Here is a 23,391-nt window from a genome sequence, read left to right as displayed (position 1 = left end):
CAAACTAATTTACCCCGGGGGTAAAATTTTTGGGGGGGGGGTAATTTAATTATGTAAAAAAAGCACCTACCTAATCTATTAAGTTAATAAGTACTATCCTATAACATAAAGTAGTAAGTAAGGTTTATTTGACTATAGCTTCAGATTTCATTACTTTTAATACTGAGTTCTCCTTTTTAGGAAAGCTTCACATAGATCCCATGATGGTTCCACACTATTATAGGTCAATCCTTTGAGTGGTTTTTGGCTATTTTTCTCCTCCCTTTTTACCCTTTAGAAAACACGAGTTCTTAGATGCTAAGGGCGCCACTACTATTCAAATATATAGTAGTATCTCATTCTTTAGAACATAAAAATACAATAATTAACTCACTAACCAATGAACCAATATGATTATACTTTAAAGTGAAGCGTCTTATAGGTCCTGGTAAGTTTTATAACTAGTTTTGAGACACCCTGACATCCTCCCAAAAGAAATCGCCTATAGAAATTCTTTTTCATTATTTAATGAAATATTTAATTTAGTTAGGTATCTATTTTATGGAATCTTCAGTGCTTTACAATTACATCATAGATCCCCCCCCCAAAAAAAAATTTTCAGTAAAATTTTTTTGGGTATAGTCCTTTCCACGACATCCCTCCATAAGGAGCGATTCTTCGTATTTTTAAAATGGCTTTTTATAGGTTATTTTAGGTTAGGTTAGGTTATATTGTGTTAGGTGATTGCCCCACAGGGTTAGGTAATTGGCCCCGCAGGGTTAGAGCCCCCCGCAGGGGCTAGAAATAGGAGAAAAGCTACTGTGAAAAATACGAAGAATCGCTCCTTATGGAGGGATGTCGTGGAAAGGACTATACCCATTTTTTTTTTAAGAACATTCAATTTGGGGGGGGTAAATACCCCCCCCAAAAAATTTTTTTTAAAGAACATTTATTTTGGGGGGGGTAATTACCCCCCCCAAAATCGTTGGGGGTGCCTACGGCACCCCCAAGGTAGGGGTAATTTTTTTTTGGGGGGGGTATTGTTCAAAAAATTTTGGGGGTGCCTACGGCACCCCCAAAATCGTTTGGGGATGCCAAATGGCCCATTACCCCCCCCCTTGGACGCCTATGTACTGATTAATACTAAATATAATGCCCCAACCCTGCCCATAATTGCATCCTTTATATTATTAGATTTTATCAATCTGATCGTTTAGAAATATTTAATACATTATCTTGTTTGTACTCACTTAATCAATATATTGTTACATGGATGTTGCACCAAATTTTTATGTACTCTTGTATAGTTATACTCGCAGCTGGCTAAAATATCGATACCATCCATCCCCACCTACTAGATAACTGACCAATTTTCATATTGGCAACCTAAATTGACGGTAAACTTTCCCCTATCAATATATATCCATGTACACTATAACCATTTAGTGTGTGTAATATTAAACAAGGACCAACTTTAACATTGGGTAGCGCAACAAGTAAACGTTGTGTAAAGTTTATGATTTATATTATTTAACCAGGGATATGAAGGATGAAGACACTACTGGCCAATAATGTACATCCCATTAATGATAAACAAGATTACACCTTCTGTAGATTACTATTAGTGGTTTAAAAGTTTGGAAACTCAACTAAATAAACCAACTAATCAAAAGTTAAGTCCCCCAAGGTTGTTCTAATTTCTAAGAGTGAGTATGTGTATCTAAAGGCTTTGCGTTATGGGTGTTGTCTTCCTTGCTGTAAATATTATTCTATCCCTAGAAGATTGAAACATTTATGTTTTACTTTTAATTTACTTTATTAAGTCACTACAGAAATACATATTTTAACAAAATAATACCTATTATTAATTTTCATTATGCTATGCATTATGATCATAAAAAAAATCTTTTTAAATTGGTAAGAAACAGGGTTTCGGTAGAAAAAAATTTACAAAAATAGATAAATTTATATGCAACTGAGAATAATTGCAGACAAAATTGATTTCAAATTAATAATATACCTATACCATTTACATTTTTATTTTAAGAGTAAATCCCTTGTTATGATACTTTTATGAGTGAGTACTATTTTACTGAGAGACAAACTATTTTGCTAAGAATATTTCTACCAGGCAAAAATCAAATCATTCTCTTACATGATACTGTAAAACCATTTAAATATTAATGATAACAATAATGTTTGCCCTAATTTACCCATGTATTTTATAACTGGTTTATCGATGTTTCCATAATGTCGTCTTAAATCACGAAAACATTTATTCACTCTCTGAACTCATCTTTTTCCGCTTTTTCGGCGTCTTCTTAATGTCGTCGTCATCACTCTCATTATCCGTACTTTCCATTTCTCTGTAGCTCACTTTGTTGGTCCGCGGACGCTTTGCCTTATCTTTACTCTGCTTTTTTCCTGTAACATAAAGATTACATCAATAACAAAATACAGGTGAAAGTGACATAGGTTTCTATAAAAAAACTATAAAATTTAGGGAATGTGTTTGTTTAAATCAGAGGCGTGTACCCTAGGGTGGGTCGATTTTGGACATTTTTTTCTGAGACCAAAGCGGGGATCTGCAAATGATTTTTAGGAGTATAATACACCTCTGGATGATTTCAAATTTATCCTAAGTCTTAAAACCGCTAACGACCAGGCATTCAATTGTATAGCAATTTGTAATTGGGTGTCAAAAATTTATTGAATCAGAACTATGGCTTCGTGGTGCTTCCAGGAAAGGCATTGAGGAGTAATATCAGGAACTTTTGACCTTTTCAAAAAATCTCGTTCCTAGCCTGAGAAAACCTCATAAAACCTCTACAAATTGGACAATTTTCAATAAATCTTTAAAAATGGTGTTTTTTTAGTAATTTCTAAGGCTAGGAACGAGATATTTTGAAATGGACAAAAGTTCCTGATTCTACTACTCAAGGCCTTTCCCAGGAGCACCATGAAGCCATAGTTCTCATTCAATAAATTTTTTACTCTCATTTACAAATAGCTCTACAGTTGTATTTCTGGTCGTTGGTGTAAGGTTGGTAAATAAAGGGTAAGGAAGCGAAATTCTTTTTCGGTCAGACATTTTATTTAAGTTAGTTTTATCTGTTGCACATCCCCTCTTTGTCTAATTCCGATATGAACCCGCCCTAGTGTACCCGTCTACACGCCCCTTGATATGGGTCTACACCCCCCTGATACACCACTCTATAAAGGGTTTAAAGGTTCAATTAGCCACTCCCCAATAAATTCGCGCGCCTATTTACTAATTAAGGGACTTTTGAGTGAGTGTGTGGACACCTGGCGGTGTATCCATCCACCTTGCACTAAAAATTCGCCCCTCATATTGGCTGTAACACAGAACCCTGACAAAACCCTCTGCCGTCTCGACAAATAGAATTATATAAGTTGAAATATTAAGTATTAAAATTCTTAGGACAAACAAAAATACTTCTTTTAAAAAATTTTATCATCACCTTTAACTGGAATTTCCTCTTCTTCAGATTCAGAAATTTCACTAGACTCTGTGTTTCTGTTACCGCCTCCACTTGAGGCGGCTCCGCCACCAGCATTACCGCCTCCTTTCCTATTCCCGCCCTTCATTGGAGATTTACCCACCCTGAAAAAAAATTCTATGGATTATCAAAATACAGATTTTTTTTGAAGTTTTGCTTGGTAGTTTGACTCTCTTACACAAGAGGTAATTGTGAAAAAAATCAAAATCAAAATGTCTTTCTTAAAAAGATTGCGGATGATAAATTGATGTAAATCCTCAAATATATTAAAGTATTGCCCTTCTGTAAATTAAGATAATTGATTGAAAAGTTTAGACATTCCTAATTTGAACAAACCAATCATGTTTTAATAAATTTCTTAAAGCCAACGAATGAAAGGAAGTTTTTACAAACGTTGTGTTTCAGAATAATTTACAGTCCAGTGGTCCCTCCATTCATGCTAACACTTGGTTCAACCAAATGTTACCTTGCTTTAGAGGATTTTTGTCTTGAATTTGAGTCTTCTGCTTCATCGCTTTCAGAATCTGCCAGAGCAAACAGGTCACAAAACTTCTTTTTCTAAAAATAATAGCTTTCATAATAACTGATGTCTTATTGAAATGAAAAATAGATTACCTACTGCCTTTTATTGCAGATTTGAATTAGTGGTTAAAACGTTTGGACACTCAATATAATGAACTAACAAATAAAAATCAAATTTAAATCCCCAAAGTTCATAAGCCAACGAATAAGAAAAGGTTATTATAAAACTTGGGAACTAGTGTAATAAACAACCAATTGTCCCCTCCCTCCCTGATATTAAAAAAAGATTTTCTACAATAAATACCTGAAAATCTGTGCATAAACTTCTGACCGTCTGCAGGGCATGTTGAATGCTTCGTAGATTAAAGAGATCATAGTTTTTACAGTTTTGTCGCAATAAATCCAGGTGACCCAATGTCATTTCTGCTAACCGTCCTGAAATTCAAATTTCAAAATAGAAGCTTGTAAGAGTCAAAGTGCTATGTTTCTGTTTGTTCGTAATAGATCTCAATAATATTTAAACCGATGGAGTTCTCCATTTTAGGAAAGCCTAGTAGAGATTCAAGGATGTTACTAGGCTAAATTTTTAAATAGAAATTTCTGCTTGAGATGGTTTAGGTTTTTTTCAGCCACCTTTCTCCTCAATCAAATACAGAGCCCATAAATGTTTTTGGCACTGCCACTAATTATGTCTAAAGTAACAACACAACTGTCATTTAACGAAATCTATTTAACTCTATAAGAAACTAATAAAATGTATTTAAAAACTTGTTTTCTTCAAATATTTACCTAAACTGTTAGGAGATTTATTTGTATTTGTGGTGCGTTTTCTTTTTCCTCCCGCGGGCGATGCCTAAAATAGAAAAATAAATTTAAAATAATTATAGAAAGGTCCAATTGAAATAAAGTGTAGGAACAATCCGACCACATTATTGGTTATAAATGGGACATACTTACGTCATAAAGAGCAATGAATTTTTTTTCACTTCATCAGTAAAATTAGGTTGAATCAATCAGAGGTGAATTCTAAAATTTTTTTTGGCCTCATTAAAATTTTAGTGAGGCAAAATTATCTCCTCTAAATTTTAGTGAGCCTCACTGATTTTAGTGAGGCAAATTTTTTAAAAGAATTCACCACAGTTTAATAGGAATTTTTATGTAAACTTACAGCACTTATTAATCCAATGGATGCTATCTATCTACCTGTTTTTTCAACTGAGTACTGACGAACTCTCCAAATTTCCTGATATCATCCTGTTAGCTTGTCTCCCAGTAACTGTCAGTTTGTCTGTCCGTTTTTATGTGTATCAGTATATCATCTATCTATCTAACTACCTGTTTTCCCAACTGAGTACTGATGAACTCTCCAAGTTTCCTGATATCTCCCTGTTGGCTTGTCTGCCAGTAACTGACTGTCTGTCTGTCCGTTTTTATGTGTATCAGTCTATCATCTATCTATCCAACTACCTGTTTTCCCAACTGAGTACTGATGAACTCTCCAAGTTTCCTGATATCATCCTGTTGTCCCGCCAGCCAGTTGCTGAGAACAGAGTTGACAAACATGTCCTTGCCTAAAGGCTCACGTGACATCAAGTGCTTGATTAATTCTGCTGTAGGCTTCTCCCTAAATATTCATCATAAGACCCGGAGACCTCCAGAGTAAATTAGAAGAATGGGGGGATGGAAATGATGACGACCAAACACTTATAATATCTCTTGGGAGGATAGAGCTAAACTCCCCAAAAGTTGTAACAAATCTTTTCTGTACATATGTATACAAACTTTACTGTAAAGGAAGACCACATCAATTTAGCGGTTAGCGAGATCCTTTGCTACAGACAGAAAGACATCTTGATAACTACTTTTTTTTTACAAGATTGAATTTATAATTGAATTGAGCTTCAATAAAAAAGCTTCCTAACCTTCTAAGGATATGCATGAAGTGTGTGAGAGCCTCAGAATGTTCTTCATAATTCAGGGTTGGTATCAAGGGTAGCAGACAATCAATTGGGATGTCATGGCCTTAAATAAATAAAGATTTTACTGGTATTGTAAAGGAATTCATGCCACAAGTTTTGAAAAGGTATTAAATGCCAAGGTATTTTATGGGATTTTCGTGGATGCATTTTTATATTCTTATCATTGCCATTTAAGGAGACAATAATATTATATTTTTTTGTAGATAGAGCATATGTTCCTCAAATGACTTAGGACTATCATTAATGATTTTCTGGTTTCATTAGTTTTCTTGATTTATTTGAGATCTTACTATTTTTAGGATGTTGACACTCTTGTTAATTGCCTAATTATCTATGTTGAAGATAACTAGGTACTTACTGTTTAAAAGTTGCCACAAAGCATACTGTTCAAATGTCTCCCAAGTCAGACTGATGTTTATAACTGGCTGAAATTTGTCTTTTCGGAACATAATAAAATCCCTAAAAAAAGTATTAACTATTAATATAATCAAACAATAAATGTAATATTTCTCTGTTACACCATTTTAATGTGTTAATGTATTTATGGGTTTAATTTTAAGCTTTATACAATTTATCATTCTATTTACAGTACTGCATGATGCAAGTCTTTCTTTTTCTCTATCCCCTCATAGTTTACAGAACAAGGCTAAGAACAGTGATATAAAAATGGACGCAGTATATACGTGGATATTATGACAGGTGAAAATTTTTCTTCAATTTAGGTTGCTTAACATGCACGTCACTTATTGTTCAGTTCGTTCTTCCAGTAGTTATGGAGGGAATTTGGTAATAGGGGGGATAGATTTTTAGCCTGCAACAAGTTTGACGTTGTTAGATTACATGATAATCTGGTGTAAGATCCATGTAATAATAAATCCATTGAAATAACCCTCGAATTTATATCAATGTATCGTCCATTAAGGTCCCTGGTACAGCGTGTGCCTATGATAAAAGGTACCTGGCAATAATATGTGAAACAAGTGTCTGAATTTGTCTTCCATCCACACAAGATACAACCAAGTATAACAGGTCCTCGTTACCTAGATAGGTAGATAGTTTTGTTTTAATTTAGATAGCTAGGTACTAAGACAAATACCTAGTGTTCATTTCAAATAAATAAATAAACTATTTACTTTTTACACTTAGTTTTACATGAATCAGTATAGAGCTTATTTCTCTTATTTTTCTATTGGATGTATGAACTGATGTACTATGGAGATCTTAAATATGTTGATACTTTTAGAACAGCAATTATTCAATTAATTCATTTTTTGTTAAACCCGAGGGGCCAAAGTCCCGGCCTAACAAAACTGACATTAATTTCATGATTTTTAGTAGGGTTGAGAACCGGTTCTAATCCAGCGGATATCAACTTGTTTGGAAGCATTACTGAAAAGATTATTACCTATTGCTGCTCTCTGGAAATGCGTATAAATATCAGGTACAAGATAAACAAACAGACTAACATCATCCTCCTAAATTAAACAATCAATCAATAGTTATCAATCAGTCAACCAATAAACCAATATCAATTTGATAAAAACTACCAATGTTATTATAAATCAATCAATAACACAATCTATTCAGGGATCTAAAGGGATAAGACAATGGCCGATAAATTGATGTACAACCCCAAAGATGATAAACAAAATGTCCATTCCCTGATGTTTTGTTACATTCGCTGTTTTGTAACATTCGCGGTTTTGTAATTTCGCGGTTTTGTAACATTCGCGGTTTTGTATCCACTCCCTACCATCAATTACTGGACCGGTCAAAATCAATATATCTACATTCTACAAATATATCAATCAATCAATTAAATCAATAAGGGTCTTTATTAAACGAACTCAATTTTTATTAGACACTAGACAAATTCAAGATTATTGTTATTTTACTACCTAGACAAATATCAAGACCTAGACAAATATCAAGACTATCTTACCTGACATTGTCTCATATCATTTACTAGACAAATATCAAGACTAATAATATCTTACCTGACATTGTCTCATGTCATTTACTAGACAAATATCAAGACTAATAATATCTTACCTGACATTGTCTCATGTCATTTACTAGACAAATATCAAGACTGTTGTTATCGTCAATAGCTTCACATAAATCCTGTTTAAATGATGGCCAACATCATCGGTATATTCAGGGTTAACCCAATACTTACGCTGATCAACACTAATGTGTTCTTTGTTTAGGTAAAGAAGATACAACATTAGCTGTCAATCAAAGTACAAACAAAGTTACAATAATAAATCTTCAGAACAGTTCCGTACATTAAGTCATAAAGATATATCTACAGAACAGTTCCATAAATAGTCAAGAATAAGTCATAATCAGGATGGCCAGAATGTCGTCTTACTTTGTTGTTTAAATGATCTATAAGTCGGGATATATCACAGAAATCAATGTATAAGAAATCATCAAATGTACCTGTTTCAGAACAAGCTTTTTATAATGCGAGGTGAGTGAGTTTATGCCTTTATTTATGTGGTGGCAGCTAGGCTAACTCACGTCCCGAGACCCCAACCATCCTACCTGTGGAGTATTCTCCTTTCCCAATTGGAATTAATTCCTTTTTATTGGTCGTTTAGACATAATTAAAAAAAAAAACACTCACCAAGTGATTTTAACATTTTTTAAAAACCTTTTATTGATTTTAAAAATAAAGTAAACATTTTATTATCCAGTGAAAACAAAAACAATCTCAAATATTTTGTGTGAAAAAAAGTGAAAATAGTAGTTTATTTAAATTTTATTGTTTTTTTTAACCCCCCCCCCCCCCTTTTTTTCACCCCCTCGTTGATCTCTGTGATATATCGACAACAAAAGTACTGCGACATTCTTATCTACCATGTCATCAATTAAGACTTTGGGAGCAATAAAGGCAGAGAGTAAAATTATCATAAAAGCTAAGTACGGATTTAAAAAAAATATAGGCCTTTAAAAAGAAATGTTTATAATCTACTCCCAATCGCCTCTAAAGGTTAAGGACCCTACCAATGACCATTCACATATCTCCAATAATATTGGCCTGCCTTGTAAAGATTTGCTTTGGACTTTGAATCAAGTTTGTTGTATGTTTTAAGAAAATACAGAAGGTAATAGCCAAGCCGAGGTTGAAGCCCGTAAAGTTCAGCCAACACTGTACAGCAAAACATACGATTTTTATTTATTATTAATATTAGAAAACTGCCTTTACATCTTTCCTTTCATATGTTTATAACAGTAAATGACATTAGTCAGACAAACAACCTTGCAATTCTATCCTAAACTGTGCTGGAAAAGGAGTTACGCACGTAATTGGGCCAAGAAAGTCCTTTAGTTCATGCAGAAGTAGACGAAATTTTTTGAAGTTATGGCAGTTATAAAAATAAGAGTATAGGTATTTGATGAGAAAAATCTTAATTTAATAAATAAAATGAATAAATATATAAATCATTTGTTCCTGCTAAAATTGGTTGTCGATTAGGATCAATATCACTGATTTCACATAAGGTCCTAAATCAAAATCATAAATTACAATTTAGATGTTGTTGTTGTTTAAACATAAATAAGTTATGAATGTTTTGGTTTAGTATATTTGTCCGTTAACATTTGTACTCACTGAATCGAACGAGTTCTTCTTTTTCGAGAAGCCTCTCAGTCCCAGGATGGCTTCAGGCTATTTATTTTTGAGATAATTTAAAGCTATTTTCTAACCCTTTTTATGGTAGATAGGCAGCAGCTAGTAATAAAAAAGAAAAGAGAAAACATTGAAATAAAATAAAATGATCTTAAAGGCGTTTGTCACTCTCAAGAGATGCCTTAATTGTACTGCAGGTCTAATGGCACATTTTATATGGGATATATTTGTAGTAAGTTTGACTAACCTGAAAACCACAAACAAAGGTTGTCCTACACTGTCCTCAATGTTTTCAAGGGTGGCAACTTCTGGAAATATTTTCCCCTAGGAGCATGGTTTGAATATAAGCATAAATAAAAGGCGATACAAATTTCTACAAAGTCACTTCAAAATCATCGCACTACCTAACAGTAATTTAGCTAATTTATCAATCTTTTCTCAGGACTGTTTCCATTAGCAATATTTCAATTTAGCAAAGATTCTTTTTCTTTTGCATCCGACAAATCAGAAGAAAGCCTGGCCTAATTATCAAAATCCAATCTATGTAATACTTGCCATTTCAAATAACATTTTAATCAAAGAAAACGTGATTTTCCTTTCTTTTTAATCTTTTACATAATAGGTATTACTTATGCCTATAACCAAACCATGCCTCAAATTGATTTCTCAATATGTCGGACATTTTCTCGGCCACGTGCTTAGCTTCCTCCCCATCAACTTGCTCCTAAAAGAAAATAAATAAATTGTAGAAAAGATTCACATCAATACCCAATGGGCCAATACCCATATCTTAAATTTTTATTGGTAGTTTCTCTAATATCGTATTAAGTATGTGGCGAAAGGAGATGGTAATCCATGGAATACGTCTTTAATTCAAATATGCAATACCTTATTCTATTTTTTACATTACACCAATGTCTATTTTATTGATTTAATGATAATACCTGCATTAAAATCTGAACAAGTTGGTCCATGATTTCACAGCCACGTTCATTGTTGTCCCGTTCCTCTCGTAATTCTTCCAATTTCTCCAAAATATTCTAAAACATAGAATAATCTAACTTAGATATTTAGCGCATATTTTCGTGTGTTGCACACATATCTAACATCAGGTATAAAAATTAAACTATCTCTGAAGATGAATTTTAAATGCTGCATAATTTAAAAACGCAAAAAAGATTTACAAAATAACAAAAAGTTAACATAAATAACCTGGCAAACTTCTTCGTCTCTTTCACCATTGGAAGAAGTCGTCATCTCTTCTTGTTTGTGTTTGTTCCCGCGTTTATTTCCCATCCCACTCGGAGAATGTGATTCTGAACAAAAAACATTAGTTAGGATTTCATTCAATAGATGTCGCGATTAAACATTATTCATTAACTTACCCAGAATAGAAAGCGAAGACATTCCATTGTTAGTTTCTGTTTTATTATTTGTAACTCCATTGCCCCCACCAACACAGCTAAGTAGGTTACTTTCAGATCCTGATTAAAATAGATAAAAATAAATCAAAATTATTTAGATAATTTTGAAGACATTTCAATGGTTATTCAAAAATGAATAAGTAGATACTTGTTTTATCATTATTTAGATCTATTCCTGTCAATTTGCTGGCGCCTGAGGTTGTTGTGGTATTAGCTGATGTCAGCAGAGGATTAGCAAGACCAGCTGCTATGGGTGGAAGCGTGACTGTGGCTGCCAAAGGAGCTGTCGAAGCAGCGGGTGTCAGCTTGGCAGCTTGTTGTTGTCCTGTTTAAAAATTACTTGAATTATGCTATTTACAAACATCCTGTTTTTGTACAATAATATGCAAAATAACTAACATTAGAATAGAATTCAATTTATTTGTTTTGAAGAAAAATCTTTGAGTAATCTCATAATAGGAAAATGCTTTTTAAAGGCAAAGCTCTTATATAATTTCTGTACGTGCGTCCGTGCGTAACGGCTAGCTCATTTCTTTAATTTAGGTATGATTGAAATGGTCTATTGATTTCAAACTTTGGATGATGATTCATCTAACAGTTATGTACAGCAACTATATATTATAATCGTTAACAGAAATTTCGTACTTTTTTTAAAAGATCATCCGATTTTTAGAACACTGATTCCCAGGACAACAAGGTATAAAACTTTACGGGAAGCATCTCTATAATAAAGTCTTAATGTAAGCATAAAAAATGTTCATGTTCGTTTGTTCTACCGTTTGATTTAAGAGTTTCACTTTTAAGGTTGGTGTCGTCCTTGTTATGTTGTGTGTCGTTTTGATGCAAGTTATATAAATTTCAAGTTAGTTTCCTGTAGTAATAGCTGATGGTTGTACAGCACTGTTAGCATAGCTGGCTATTGGAGTATTGCTCATCATACTAGGTTTGGTTAAGTAGGGTTCATACAATACTTACAATATTACAAACTAGCAGCTGCGCCCCTAGCATTTAGAGGCGTTGTATATGTAGAGAAAGAAATGGGTTAAAAATAGCCTAAAACTATCCAACGACCTAAATCTAAAAAAAAAAATTGCCTAAAACCATCCCAAGACCTATGTGAAGCTTCCCTAAAATGGAGAAACTAATCGTTTCAGTGGTAATCGAAATCTTAAGCTGTAGTAAAAAAAACCTTAGTACTTTATATAATAGGATAAATATTTGCAATTTCATAAAAATGCAGTTTGTTCTAGTTATGATGTAGTTAGTCACGCGGTTTTTAGTAATCGTTGATTTTAGTCTATTCAACACCCTTCAATTAGAGTAAAACACTAGAGGGAGAAAGGGTTAAATAACTGTATCTCCCCATCGCAACCACCTTGTGCAACCTTCCTAAAGGGTCGTTGAAAATCAACCAATGGTATCGCTTATATTAACACGGCCAAGTAGCAGAAAATAATTTATAAGCAGACGAAAGAGGTCTTTGAAAAATGAAGGGAGGTAGTTGTCTGTATATACATCTATACTATAGATCTGTTACCCCTCATAAACATAATTAAAATTTTACCAGTTTCAAAGCAAAACGGCTATCAAATTTCTTAAATAATAATTTTCTGTTTTTATTCCATCTAACACTTCAAAATAATTACCTAAGCTTTTTGTTATTGAAATGGCAAAAGGAAATTTTCCGACCCAAGTTTTTAAACTGAAATTAAATTAAAATTTCATGATTATTTCAAACATTTCTTGATTGCTAAATTTGAAAGTATTGACTGTATTGTATGAAAACCTTGAGCCAATTATGCTGATATCATCCGGAGAGGTTGGTTGCAGTGAGGGAAGTCCTCCACTTATACTTTCATCATCCTATAGTTACACATAGATAGTAAAAATATAAAGAGAGAGTGATACTGATTAGTAAAACTTTTTTTTGTTGACAATTTTAGATACATTAGTGGTAATATATAACAAAATAGATGTATTGTAGGTAATCTATAAAACCCATATACATTGTACTGTACATGGCTGGCCAGGGATTAAAATAAATTAAATGAGAGTGTCATAACTGTATTTAGGTTCCATGCCTTGAGATTTAGATTTGACAACAAAATTGTGTTGTTGAAAGCAGATTATATCAACATAATTTTGTCAAATTCACAGTTTTACAACAACCTTGCTAAAAACACAATAACTGTATTGGTGGTAGTAAAAATACACTAACAGAAAAAAAAGTTATATATATCCAACCTCTTCATCACTGAAAGTAGGCCCACCCTCAGTATCCAAATGTATAATCTCGTTCCCGTCCATCATTGAAGGGTCCAATCTAAACACATAATTTCTTCAATATTAATCTTTAAAAAAAAAGCTTTTTTGTACCTAATCCAATGCCTTTATTTTTAAATGAAAAGTCAACTGTCCCATATTTATGGTAAAATCCACACACAAGATTGGAAGTTTGATTTTAAAATATACTTATTACGCCAAACTGACAGGATGGGTTAAACTAAAGAAAAATACATTTTGAGGCTTAGCGCAAGTTTGACAAAATTGGTGTTAACATGAATTTTATTTACAATCCTAAAACCTAAGGTATCTCTTAAAATTGGCTCCGCAGGTTTATGCCTTACCTATCACCTTCCTCCTTGGTAAGGAAAGCTCCAAATTTGTCTTTTAACATTGATCTCAATTCTTTGTCCAACTTCTAAAAATAACAATGCGTAAATCACTTGGTATCAGTCTTTAAAATAATTTTTGGAAGAAACATTTATGCTATTCTTTTAATATTCTCATCTTTGCATTTAAAAATCATTAGAATATAATATGAAAGCACTTTTCTAAAAGATCCCGAGCAAGGTTGGGCCTGCTTTAAAGCCAATATATTATCTCCAAAATATATTTAACCTAACCTGATTATCAAACAGAGGTGTGAGTGAGGAGAGAACTTTCTTGTCCACTATCTGGCGTAATGATGAGTAGATACCATTTCTAACCTAAAACAAGAATAAAACATTCCATAAACAACACATGAATATTTCAAGAGTTGAACTGTAAGACGTCAAGATTAATTGCAGTGATAAATAATAATGTTTATAATTGTTGATGATAATATAATTAATAGGGCTGTCAATCCGAATCCCCGATTTTGCCCCAAATTTAGGACCAAAAACCAGAATCCGTAATTCAAATTACGGAGTAGAATTGATAATTTTTTTGACTTTTGTAGCACTGAAAATTTTTATCATTAGAAATGTGGGAGACAAAAATCAAAGAAATATTTTATTGTTTATTATTTACAGGTAAAATGGTGGGTAGCATCAAAAGTTGTTTTTTTGTATTTTTTGTCATGTCACAGCAGCTTTTAGTTTTCATGCTTATTTTAGATTAGGTTAGGTTATTTTTTTTGGGAAGAAAAAGAAAGATACCTGGTCTATACCCGCTGGATAGAAGTTATTGATAATCCTGCAGAGAAAGTCAAGCAGGGTGGCGGTGATTGCAGGATGAGGCCGCAAACTGTGGTGCATCACAAGAATTGCGGGCTCTATATTCATTATGTTGTCCTTAAAAAATATTATTTGTAAGCTCTAAAACTTTGGGCACTTGGATTGAATACTGATTGGTTGAATTTAAACTTTTAGTTTCCAATCTTTTCAATCAATAATTTCGATTTAATTTTGTTTATCCTAATTAGGAAGTCGTATCAATTTATCTTCCATTGTCTTACACCTTAATCTCTGATTATTGTCCAAGCATGCTCACAATTATTAAATCAATTTCATGACAGCATGCAAAAACGGATATATTTTTACAAATATCCCTTTATAAAAGTAACATGCTGTCTGTCAGTTTGTTTTTACTGAAGGATCTATCTAACACCTGGACCAATATGGAGAGGGTACATACACCCTACGAAGAGAAATAGTCCCATGTAAACCCCCCCCCCCCCCCCCCAATCTTTTTAATACTTTTTCTTATTAGAAGTAAAATGTAAAGTGCAAGGTCGACTCCCCCCCCCCCCCTCTTCCATCAAAAGTCCCTAAATAAAATACCTTTTCTGGATCAAAGAAAAGCCAGTCGTAGAAAAGAGCTAGTTTGGCATTACTGGCGGCCACAGGATTTGTACAAGTCGTCAATAGCCAACCTAAAATACACAAATTTGTAGCACCTAAATTTTTTTTTCGGCAATTTTAGTCGACTTATCAAATATTTTTTTTTATATAGAAAGAATTTTTTCATCAAATGCCAAAGGAATTAAAGAATTTAATGATTACCATCACATTAGATCTAAACACTAAGGGCAGAAAGGGTTAAATAACTGTATCTCCCCAGAGCAACCGATTTGTGCAAACTTTCTATTGGGTCATTGAAAATCAACCAATGGTGTCGCTTATATTAACACAGCCAAGTAGCAGAAAATAATTCAGAAGCAGACGAAAGAGGTCTTTGAAAAAGGAAGGGAGGTAGTTGTCTGTATATACATCTATACTATAAATCTGTTACCACCACCAATTTCCTCAAAAGGTAAAAAATTTAGCTTAGCATCCAAATAGGAGTTCTTACAGAAAAGTATCACCTACCTATTACAGCCCATCTAGGAATGATATCGGAGCAAAGCAACTCATTTGTTGGGTGAATAACTCCTACTATAAATCGTATCAGGTCACATCTGAACAAGAATTATTGTGTAGGTATTAGAGCTTAGTACAAAGAAAAGTTATAGGACCAAGCAAAAGAGTAAAACATTAGGTATCATTGTTCAATAGTTTCAATTTATAATCTTTAACTATTCTACCTATTAAAAATTAAGTACTTGTAGCTTTTAATAGCAATATTTTATTCATTAATTCAGAATATTTCATGTATTTAAGTCTTTGTTTTATCTCATTCTAAAGTTTCATGATTATCCAAGTTGCTACCTTAATGTCTGGCTCTCCAAAGTTGCCAGGTATGATTTCTGGAACCAGTCTTGATATCTTTTATGAGATCCGAACCGAACCTGAAACAAGAACAATTTTTGTCCATGAGTAGCGCAGCTACAACAAGAAGTATTATCTTAGAAAGATATTCATAATAGAAATTGGCCACTAGTAAGTTTGTATGCCACGGCAATGTATTTATTATTACTTGGATCTTACACCAGATTATCTTATTTTATGCTCTAATAAATTGAAAGTTGCAGCGAGCTAAAATAACGATCCCCCCATCCCCCTCTTTACCTCATACCCTCCCCTCCTACAGGATGAACGAACAGTCAAATGAATGACTAGAAAGATAGCAACCAAAATTGAAGACAAATTTTCCTTATCATAATATCATCCCCGTATATTCTATATGCAGCATTGCAACGCTAATCAAAAAGAAGCAGATTGTTTAAGGTGACTTGAATCATTTTAATCGCGGAGGGAGAGGATATTGTAGTGTAAGACTGGCATCTAAAGTTTTTAAAACAAGTTCTCTCATTAGATGGCTAAAAACTTTGGGTACTTTTACTAAATCTCTTGACTAGTTTTGTTTATCACGGTTGACGAGTACATAAATGAATCATCCAATTGTCTTATCCCTTAAAATCTTCTATTAATGTATGAAAAATATAAATAGTTTTGTTCAAACCTGAGAAGTAAGATAAACTAATTTCTTTTCCATATCTGGAGTAATCCGTGACTGCAGAAATCGCCTAAAAAAAACATTTATATCATAAATACGTTGTTTGTCTGTAAGTGTGTACCGAAAGATCTCGCTTACCACTGGATAGATATGGTTCTCCTTACAGTGAAGCTACTTATAGGTCCAACCAAGGTTTTAGAAATATATTAATGACCCTTCCTTGAGGAAAAATTTCTTACCTAACTCCCATCTTTTTAAGTGTCACTAGAGGCTGCTGCTAGTTAATTTAAATCACATTTTCAAAGATTAAAACATACCAGATGAGGAGGTAACCGTTATTTATATTTAAACAAAATAAGGAAAAGCAATGCTCTGCAAAATTTTCCTTATTAAAATTAATAAGGTATTTTAAACATTTACCTATAAAATTTATTTATAAAAGGGGGGTTTTTTTAATGCAACCATCTCGTAATCAATGATTAAATGGCACTTAGAATTCGAATTTCGATCTGAAATTGTGCATGAATAATCCTTGGTAGGTCTATTTTCCCTAAATCGAACAAAAAGTTGGAAAAGTAACGGCTAACGGCTGGCGGCTTAGCTGTTTTCCCATTTTTTTGCTATCTTAAGAGCATATTAGTCACGAAACCTATCTCCACATAATACTTTATTTCGCTCTAAAACCTTATCAAACGGTTCTAGCCGGTAGCTGTTGGTACTAGAAATTTAAAAAACTGTTATTGCTATCATTTAACATGAATTAAACCAAAAATATGTTTTAAAAAGTTGATTTCTACGTAATTAATGATGAATTTGCCCTGAAAATAGGCAAAAAACGGCTAAACGGCTGAGCCGCCAGCCGTTACTTTTCCAACTTTTTGTTCGATTTAGGGAAAATAGACCTACCAAGGATTATTCATGCACAATTTCAGATCGAAATTCGAATTCTAAGTACCATTTAATCATTGATTACGAGATGGTTGCATTAAAAAACCCCCCCTTTATTAAAATTCCATACCTTGAAGTTCTGGTTGTCATAAACTGTGTGATCCCCTTGAAATTTGGGGCCAGAGCCGAGGGATTGTGTAGCATATCATTCCATAACTCCTCAACCTCGGGAATACGGGCTATATTCTGAAATATTGGAAATGGAATAAGAAAAAAAAAGTATTTTTGTATGCTATAATTTCATGAAATTTGCATATATTACTTCATTAAAAAGGGACTTTTAGTAAGATAATTAACATATAAAACTTTCTAAAAATGTAGGAGATTATTTTCCATTCAAATCTGAGACTGTTGATTGATAAGTAAAGCAAAACATTGAAAAAGGACCCGTGTAAGTTGTTTGGTCCAATTTAAGCTATTCTATCGATAACAATTAGGATATTTTTTTGTGTTAAACAGACCAAGATGTAACTATAGGCATAATTTTCTCAAATGTTACACTTTTAAATGAGAAGTCTAAAATTAATTCCTACGAAGTTCATAACACAGAAAATAAACTTTAACCTTTTATATTAGACTGTTTAAAACGGAAGTCGTACGTAATAATGGATTGAATTATTTGGATCTTACAACAGATTTCCATGTTCTCTACTTAATAAAGTAAAACTTGTTGCGGGCTAAAATAAAAAAAAACATCCCCTCCATTCCGAAAGAATGAATTAACTGACAAATAAATGACAGGGGAAATAGCCATAAAAATTGAAAACAATCATTCTCCTGTCATAATATCCACGTATTTTTATATCAATTTATGTAATTGAGGAGAAAAGGTGAGAACTATAATTAAATTAAAATATTAACCTGTAGTAGCCTGACAAAGTCCCTGCCAATATTGATGACGTCAGTGAACCTGTCTCTGATCAGTCCAACCACAAAGTGAACTTCTTTTGTACTACAAAAATAAATATGACAGAAATAGTGCAAAAAAACTTATGACAATTTTTATAAAACTATTAGGTACCTAAGAAATACTTTTCTTTTCGGATTGGAACTGGTTTTGTTCCCGGGGAAATAAGCTGAATTTATTTTAAACATCCTTTTATGTGCAGGGCACGTAGAATTTAGATTTTGATAAAATAACTAAAATTTAATAAAATCGTATTGTAGACAGCTAGGTGTAATAAAATGAAGAAAACTGAAGTTAATTTTATGATTATTATTTTTAAATTCGTAAAAATGTCTGTTAACAATGCAATACATGATTTTTCAGTAAGGCTGAGAACCGGTTCTAATTCAGCTGATGTTAATCTGTTTCGAAGCAAAAAAATATTATTTACCGTAATGCAGCTAGGTTTGCATGGGCATGATCCTCAATAATTCTTAGATATGTATACACAACACTGAAGAAACAAATCTTTGATATGTTTTTGGTACCAAGTTTTTTTTCTAGGGATGGATAGGACAATGAGGAATAAACTCATCTACACCCTTTATCACATAAATGCCGGAATATTAGATTATATTACACTATCCTATCACTGTAGTTACCTCAATTTTAACATCTTTTGTCATTCAGAAGTTGAAAATAAATAGTTATTCCCATTAAAAAATCTGTTTAAAATGAACTGGATGAAAATTAAATTCTCTTTGAATCTTGCATTGACAAATCTCTAAATATCTTTATGCTATTGAATCTTTGAGGAGGGGAACAATATTAAAGATTTATTTTCCTGAGATAGAGAAATTGAAATCTTTCCAACCAAGCTCTATTTTCCATGTACAGGTCCATTAGAGTGTCAGATAACCACAGGTTCTTTTGACTAAAAAAAATATTCAAACAATTAACTATTTTCTTTTTATTCATAAACAAAAACATTTATGAAACTGAACAATATTTCTCTTTGCATTTGTTTTTAATTGCCTTAAACTATTAAGGACTAAACATTTGTATATTTGTTTAGATGCATTTAAACTTAACTTGCAAAAAAAATAAGCTTCATTAAAAATACCTGAGATCGCCCCCAGCTATTTGTCTCATCAGGGTCCAGCATAAACCATCTATGCTTGATACCTAAAACATAGTTTTACATTCATAACAGTTAATCTTATTTACAGTTTCTTATTTTACTATCATTTTATAATGCCACTAGCGGATGCACTCCATCTGTGGGCTTTGTATTCAAAGCGATTTTCTACTATTTTTAAAAAGTTTTTCCCGCTTTTCATTTGAAACGTTGGCTTTACCAACGCCCTTCAATTTTAGTTTTTAATTCTTCTCCCAATAAATGTTCCTTTCTATGAAATTTAAGTTGTATTTTCTTTAATACTGATATAATAATAAAATATCCTACCTGATTTTTTATCATTTCCTTGATAAACCATAGCAACTGTTTTCTTACTTCTTCCTTCAACTAACAATAAAATATATTGAGTTGTAAAAAAACCCCATAAATCATAGATGCAAGCAGAGATATGGACAGAAAAAAGGGAGTATCAACCCACCAAACACAATTGAGGAGGGTGCATACTCATAGTAACCACAAAGTATTCATTCCATTAAAAAAAAATTCCCTAAAAACTAAGGCGAGTGTGAAAATAAAATTTGCGCGCTTTGCCCGTCAAATCACCAGTCAAAGGACGCTTTTTCTTGCTTTTGGGTGTTGATTTTGTAGGGAATGGACACCGAGGGAGATAACTCTACCCCTTCTGATAATAACACCCCTCTTGTTGTCTGTAATACATTTCCCCTACACCCCCCCCCCTCGATTTTAGTTTCAGAGGGGTGTCAATATCCTATGCAGGTTACTGAATTTTAACGAGAATATTTATAAAGAAACATTAGGCCTTTTTAAAATGAAACTAATACCAGGGATTAAGAAAATATGACACACACACATAAACTTTTAGGAGATAGAGGCCATTGTTTTGGAAGCCATTAGAGACGAGAGAGCATTATTTTTTTAATTGCTGAAAAAGGTGAAAACTATAAGCCTTTTTTTCTCGAAAATGCCTAAAAAGTTATATGAAGTCAGCCAGATATGTCAGCCAGATATTTAAACAAAGTACACAATTTATATGCATAAAACTAACAATAACATTTAAATACATTAGCAGATAGAATTACACACTTATCAAGCAACAAAATAATTCCTACCTTTAAGTATTTTTCCGATATTAGTTTTGATAGTTCTGTTATAACACATTTGAATCCATCTCGGGATATCAGAGTAAGGTGTCTGAAAAATATTAACATTTATTTTGTGTCATGATATAGTTTTTCAAGTATAAATTTCCTGGTACAAGCCTGCCACAAAGCCTGCCACAAGGTGCTAGGGGAGTAGCCACTGTTTAATAACAAATAGGTATAAAGGATGTTATAAGAAAATTATTAAGACAACAAAAATGAAAAGTTAAAATTCACCTGTAATGTTTTTGTGCATTATCAGCTTCTGTTAGAATTAGAACAAGAAATCCCAGACAGATATCTTCATGACTCTTTGTATCCTGAAAAAAATACCTAATGATTTTTTATTTCATAACAATAATGTACCATAAATTAAACATAGGTTGGAACATAAATTAAAGATTAAAAAAACTCTTTAAAAATTTTATTAGAAGTGACTCTTTGGACCCCAGCTAACAAAGATAAAATTAGTATAAATATTTTCGAACTTCTTTTTGTCCTCTTTTTATCGCCAAATAGGTACTTTTGTTTCAAAAAGAATTCCCTTATATTTTATCATTATAAATATAAATTAAATACTAAAACAAATCCTTACCTTTCCAACTAGGACACTGAGTGAATCATTAATTTCTTTCTCTCCTTTTCCTCCAAGCAAAGATTGAAGATTTGATGCTGCTTTTTCATATCTTTCTTCCTATAAATTTGTATTTTATTAGTGTTGATGTTTATAGCACGGATTCTCTGAAGTTACGTCTCAAATGCACTGTACGTGATAATTAGGCCAATATTAGATTAGTTAGCTTTGCGCACAGCTGAGTGTGTTCTATGTTACATTACAAGCTGGCCATCAATTTTCGTGGAAGTTGCTATTTGAAATATGATTCTCATAAAGCATGAGAAAGATCCATTACCAACAAAAATCTACATTTTATTTTTCTTTGTCAGCTCGTCATTCCAACACGCTAAGCAGGAAATCTTAATTGCTAAGCTAGAGTATGAGACACTGATGAGATTCCATTTTTAAAAAAAATATTCCCAAAGACAATACACATGTAAGTTAACCCACACATAGAATGATTAACCTGACAATCAAAGAAATGCATATTGTGACATTTTTAGTATTAGGCAAAGATACGCTACTATTCAAAAATACTTACTTGTTCGTCTTTGGTATCAAGGATAGTGTGCGCATACAGCCTTGACACAGGCGCGCTCTTCTTTACAACCTCCATCTTGTCTACCATCAATCAATCACTCCATCAAACTGCTCATCAATCAATCAATTACATAATTAAAAATATCTGAAAAATTAATAAGAGTTTGTTGTGTGATTTTGTAGATTTTGTTTGATAAATTCATGGTTAACCAATAATATCAATAGGTAGAAAGGTAAAATGTGGGTATAAACTTTTAGAATCAATATTTGATTGGGTTTAAAAAGATTTTCAATTATACAAAATTTAGCAAAACCCCTTTTTCTGCAAGTATGGCATAAAAAAATTCCCAAAGGGGATGGGAGAAATGTTTGATTCTATGGAAAAATCTAAAAGCGTAACTATTGCTATGTAGTAATTTTCGTTCATTGTAAACTTCGGATAAGAAAATTCTCGATGATTTGCTTTAGAAAATCTAAATTATTTCAGACAACTTCTTAATATAGAGAAAAAAATAATAAAGTTTATACATGATTAAAATTATTCAATAAAATAAAAACTGGTATAGGTGGTCAGATGATTAAAAACTAAAGCTTAAAAGCACTTTCAACTAAAAGTATTATTCTAGAAATTAAAACATCTAAGTGAAACAATATTGTGACTTTTAAAATTTTATTTTTCTACTTTTCTTGAAAGTGCTTAGCCTAAAAAAATAATTTTAAATTACATAAAAAGATTCTGTATCTTAAAACTAAACATAATTCAGGAAAATGAAAAAAAAAAATTGTAGGTAATTCAAAACAAAGCATATTAAAGATACATTCTTACTATAAATGCTTTATTTTCATGAGGATACAGTAAAGTAAATTGTAGATTTATATGATAATGAATTCAATGATTTAAGAGACAAAACTAAAATTTAGGACTGGAAAAAAAAAATTAGGTATGCAACCTCTTAATATAATCTCATCTCATTCACTGAATCAGCGAATCTCATTAGTTAAAGATTCCATCTCCCTTATCATTACATAAAATAGGTGTAAACTAAGTAAACATGGATAGTTACACAATATGAATCTTTTTAAATTTTTATAATTATAAACTTTGCTATTTAGCTTTGAAAGGAATCTCTAAATTAAATAAGTAATAATTCTTAAGTGAATTTTAATTACAAATCCATATTTAAAAAAAAAAAGAATAGATGAACACTGTGGACAAAAATGTGTGAATTTAATCTTTGTTAAAAGCTTGATTATCCATGATGATGTTACTAGATCTGTTGTCCAGACAGGGGAGTTCCTCGGAGGTCGGGTGTCCTTCAGTTAGCACTACTCCACTTTCTGGTAAGAAAAAGAAATCTAGTATTTCACAGTGGGGCCAGCTATTTAGAAATTTGAATCCAAGTTTTCAGAAATCTTAAACACCTCTAAAAACTGGCCAAG

General features: G+C 32.4%; 2 protein-coding genes across 7 annotated transcripts in view; both read right to left on the bottom strand.

Moving 5' to 3' along the window:
* Positions 1-1,776: 1,776 nt before the first annotated feature.
* On the bottom strand, positions 1,777-22,098 carry IntS3 (integrator complex subunit 3). Of its 2 annotated transcripts, none has more exons than XM_080175124.1 (39): positions 21,953-22,098; positions 21,391-21,489; positions 21,033-21,115; positions 20,766-20,847; positions 19,963-20,022; positions 19,621-19,682; positions 19,346-19,431; positions 18,949-19,015; positions 18,473-18,563; positions 17,682-17,797; positions 16,670-16,733; positions 15,976-16,055; positions 15,637-15,725; positions 15,109-15,200; positions 14,485-14,619; positions 13,969-14,052; positions 13,690-13,763; positions 13,307-13,385; positions 12,849-12,925; positions 11,938-12,001; positions 11,241-11,391; positions 11,024-11,125; positions 10,851-10,954; positions 10,583-10,678; positions 10,291-10,362; positions 9,886-9,962; positions 9,465-9,514; positions 9,052-9,161; positions 8,054-8,125; positions 7,407-7,476; positions 6,960-7,041; positions 6,360-6,460; positions 5,945-6,044; positions 5,490-5,646; positions 4,812-4,875; positions 4,327-4,457; positions 3,967-4,058; positions 3,462-3,604; positions 1,777-2,403 (listed from the first exon to the last, which is right to left on the bottom strand). In XM_080175124.1, exons 1-39 carry the CDS (start codon positions 22,037-22,039, stop codon positions 2,255-2,257), a joined length of 3,594 nt encoding a protein of 1,197 aa, XP_080031250.1. In that variant the 5' UTR covers positions 22,040-22,098; the 3' UTR covers positions 1,777-2,254. The 2 variants fall into 2 exon arrangements, with proteins under 2 accessions (XP_080031250.1, XP_080031251.1); XM_080175125.1 differs by having other exon boundaries at positions 13,690-13,760.
* The window catches only part of LOC145330498 (tubulin polyglutamylase ttll-4-like), a 436,474-nt gene continuing 435,178 nt past the window's right edge, over positions 22,096-23,391 (bottom strand). For 3 of the 5 annotated variants that reach the window (XM_080175127.1, XM_080175129.1, XM_080175128.1), the window contains one exon: positions 22,096-23,289. In XM_080175127.1, the coding sequence (XP_080031253.1) occupies positions 23,180-23,289 (110 nt within the window). In that variant the 3' untranslated portion in view covers positions 22,096-23,179. The remainder of the gene's footprint in view (positions 23,290-23,391) is intronic. The other 2 variants (XR_013883432.1, XR_013883431.1) reach the window with 2 other exon arrangements.

The sequence above is a fragment of the Acartia tonsa genome, chromosome 10 (assembly GCF_053477335.1).
Source record: "Acartia tonsa isolate MP-2025a chromosome 10, ASM5347733v1, whole genome shotgun sequence".
Lineage (NCBI taxonomy): Eukaryota > Metazoa > Arthropoda > Copepoda > Calanoida > Acartiidae > Acartia > Acartia tonsa.
This window is presented reverse-complemented; position numbering and strand designations above follow the sequence as displayed.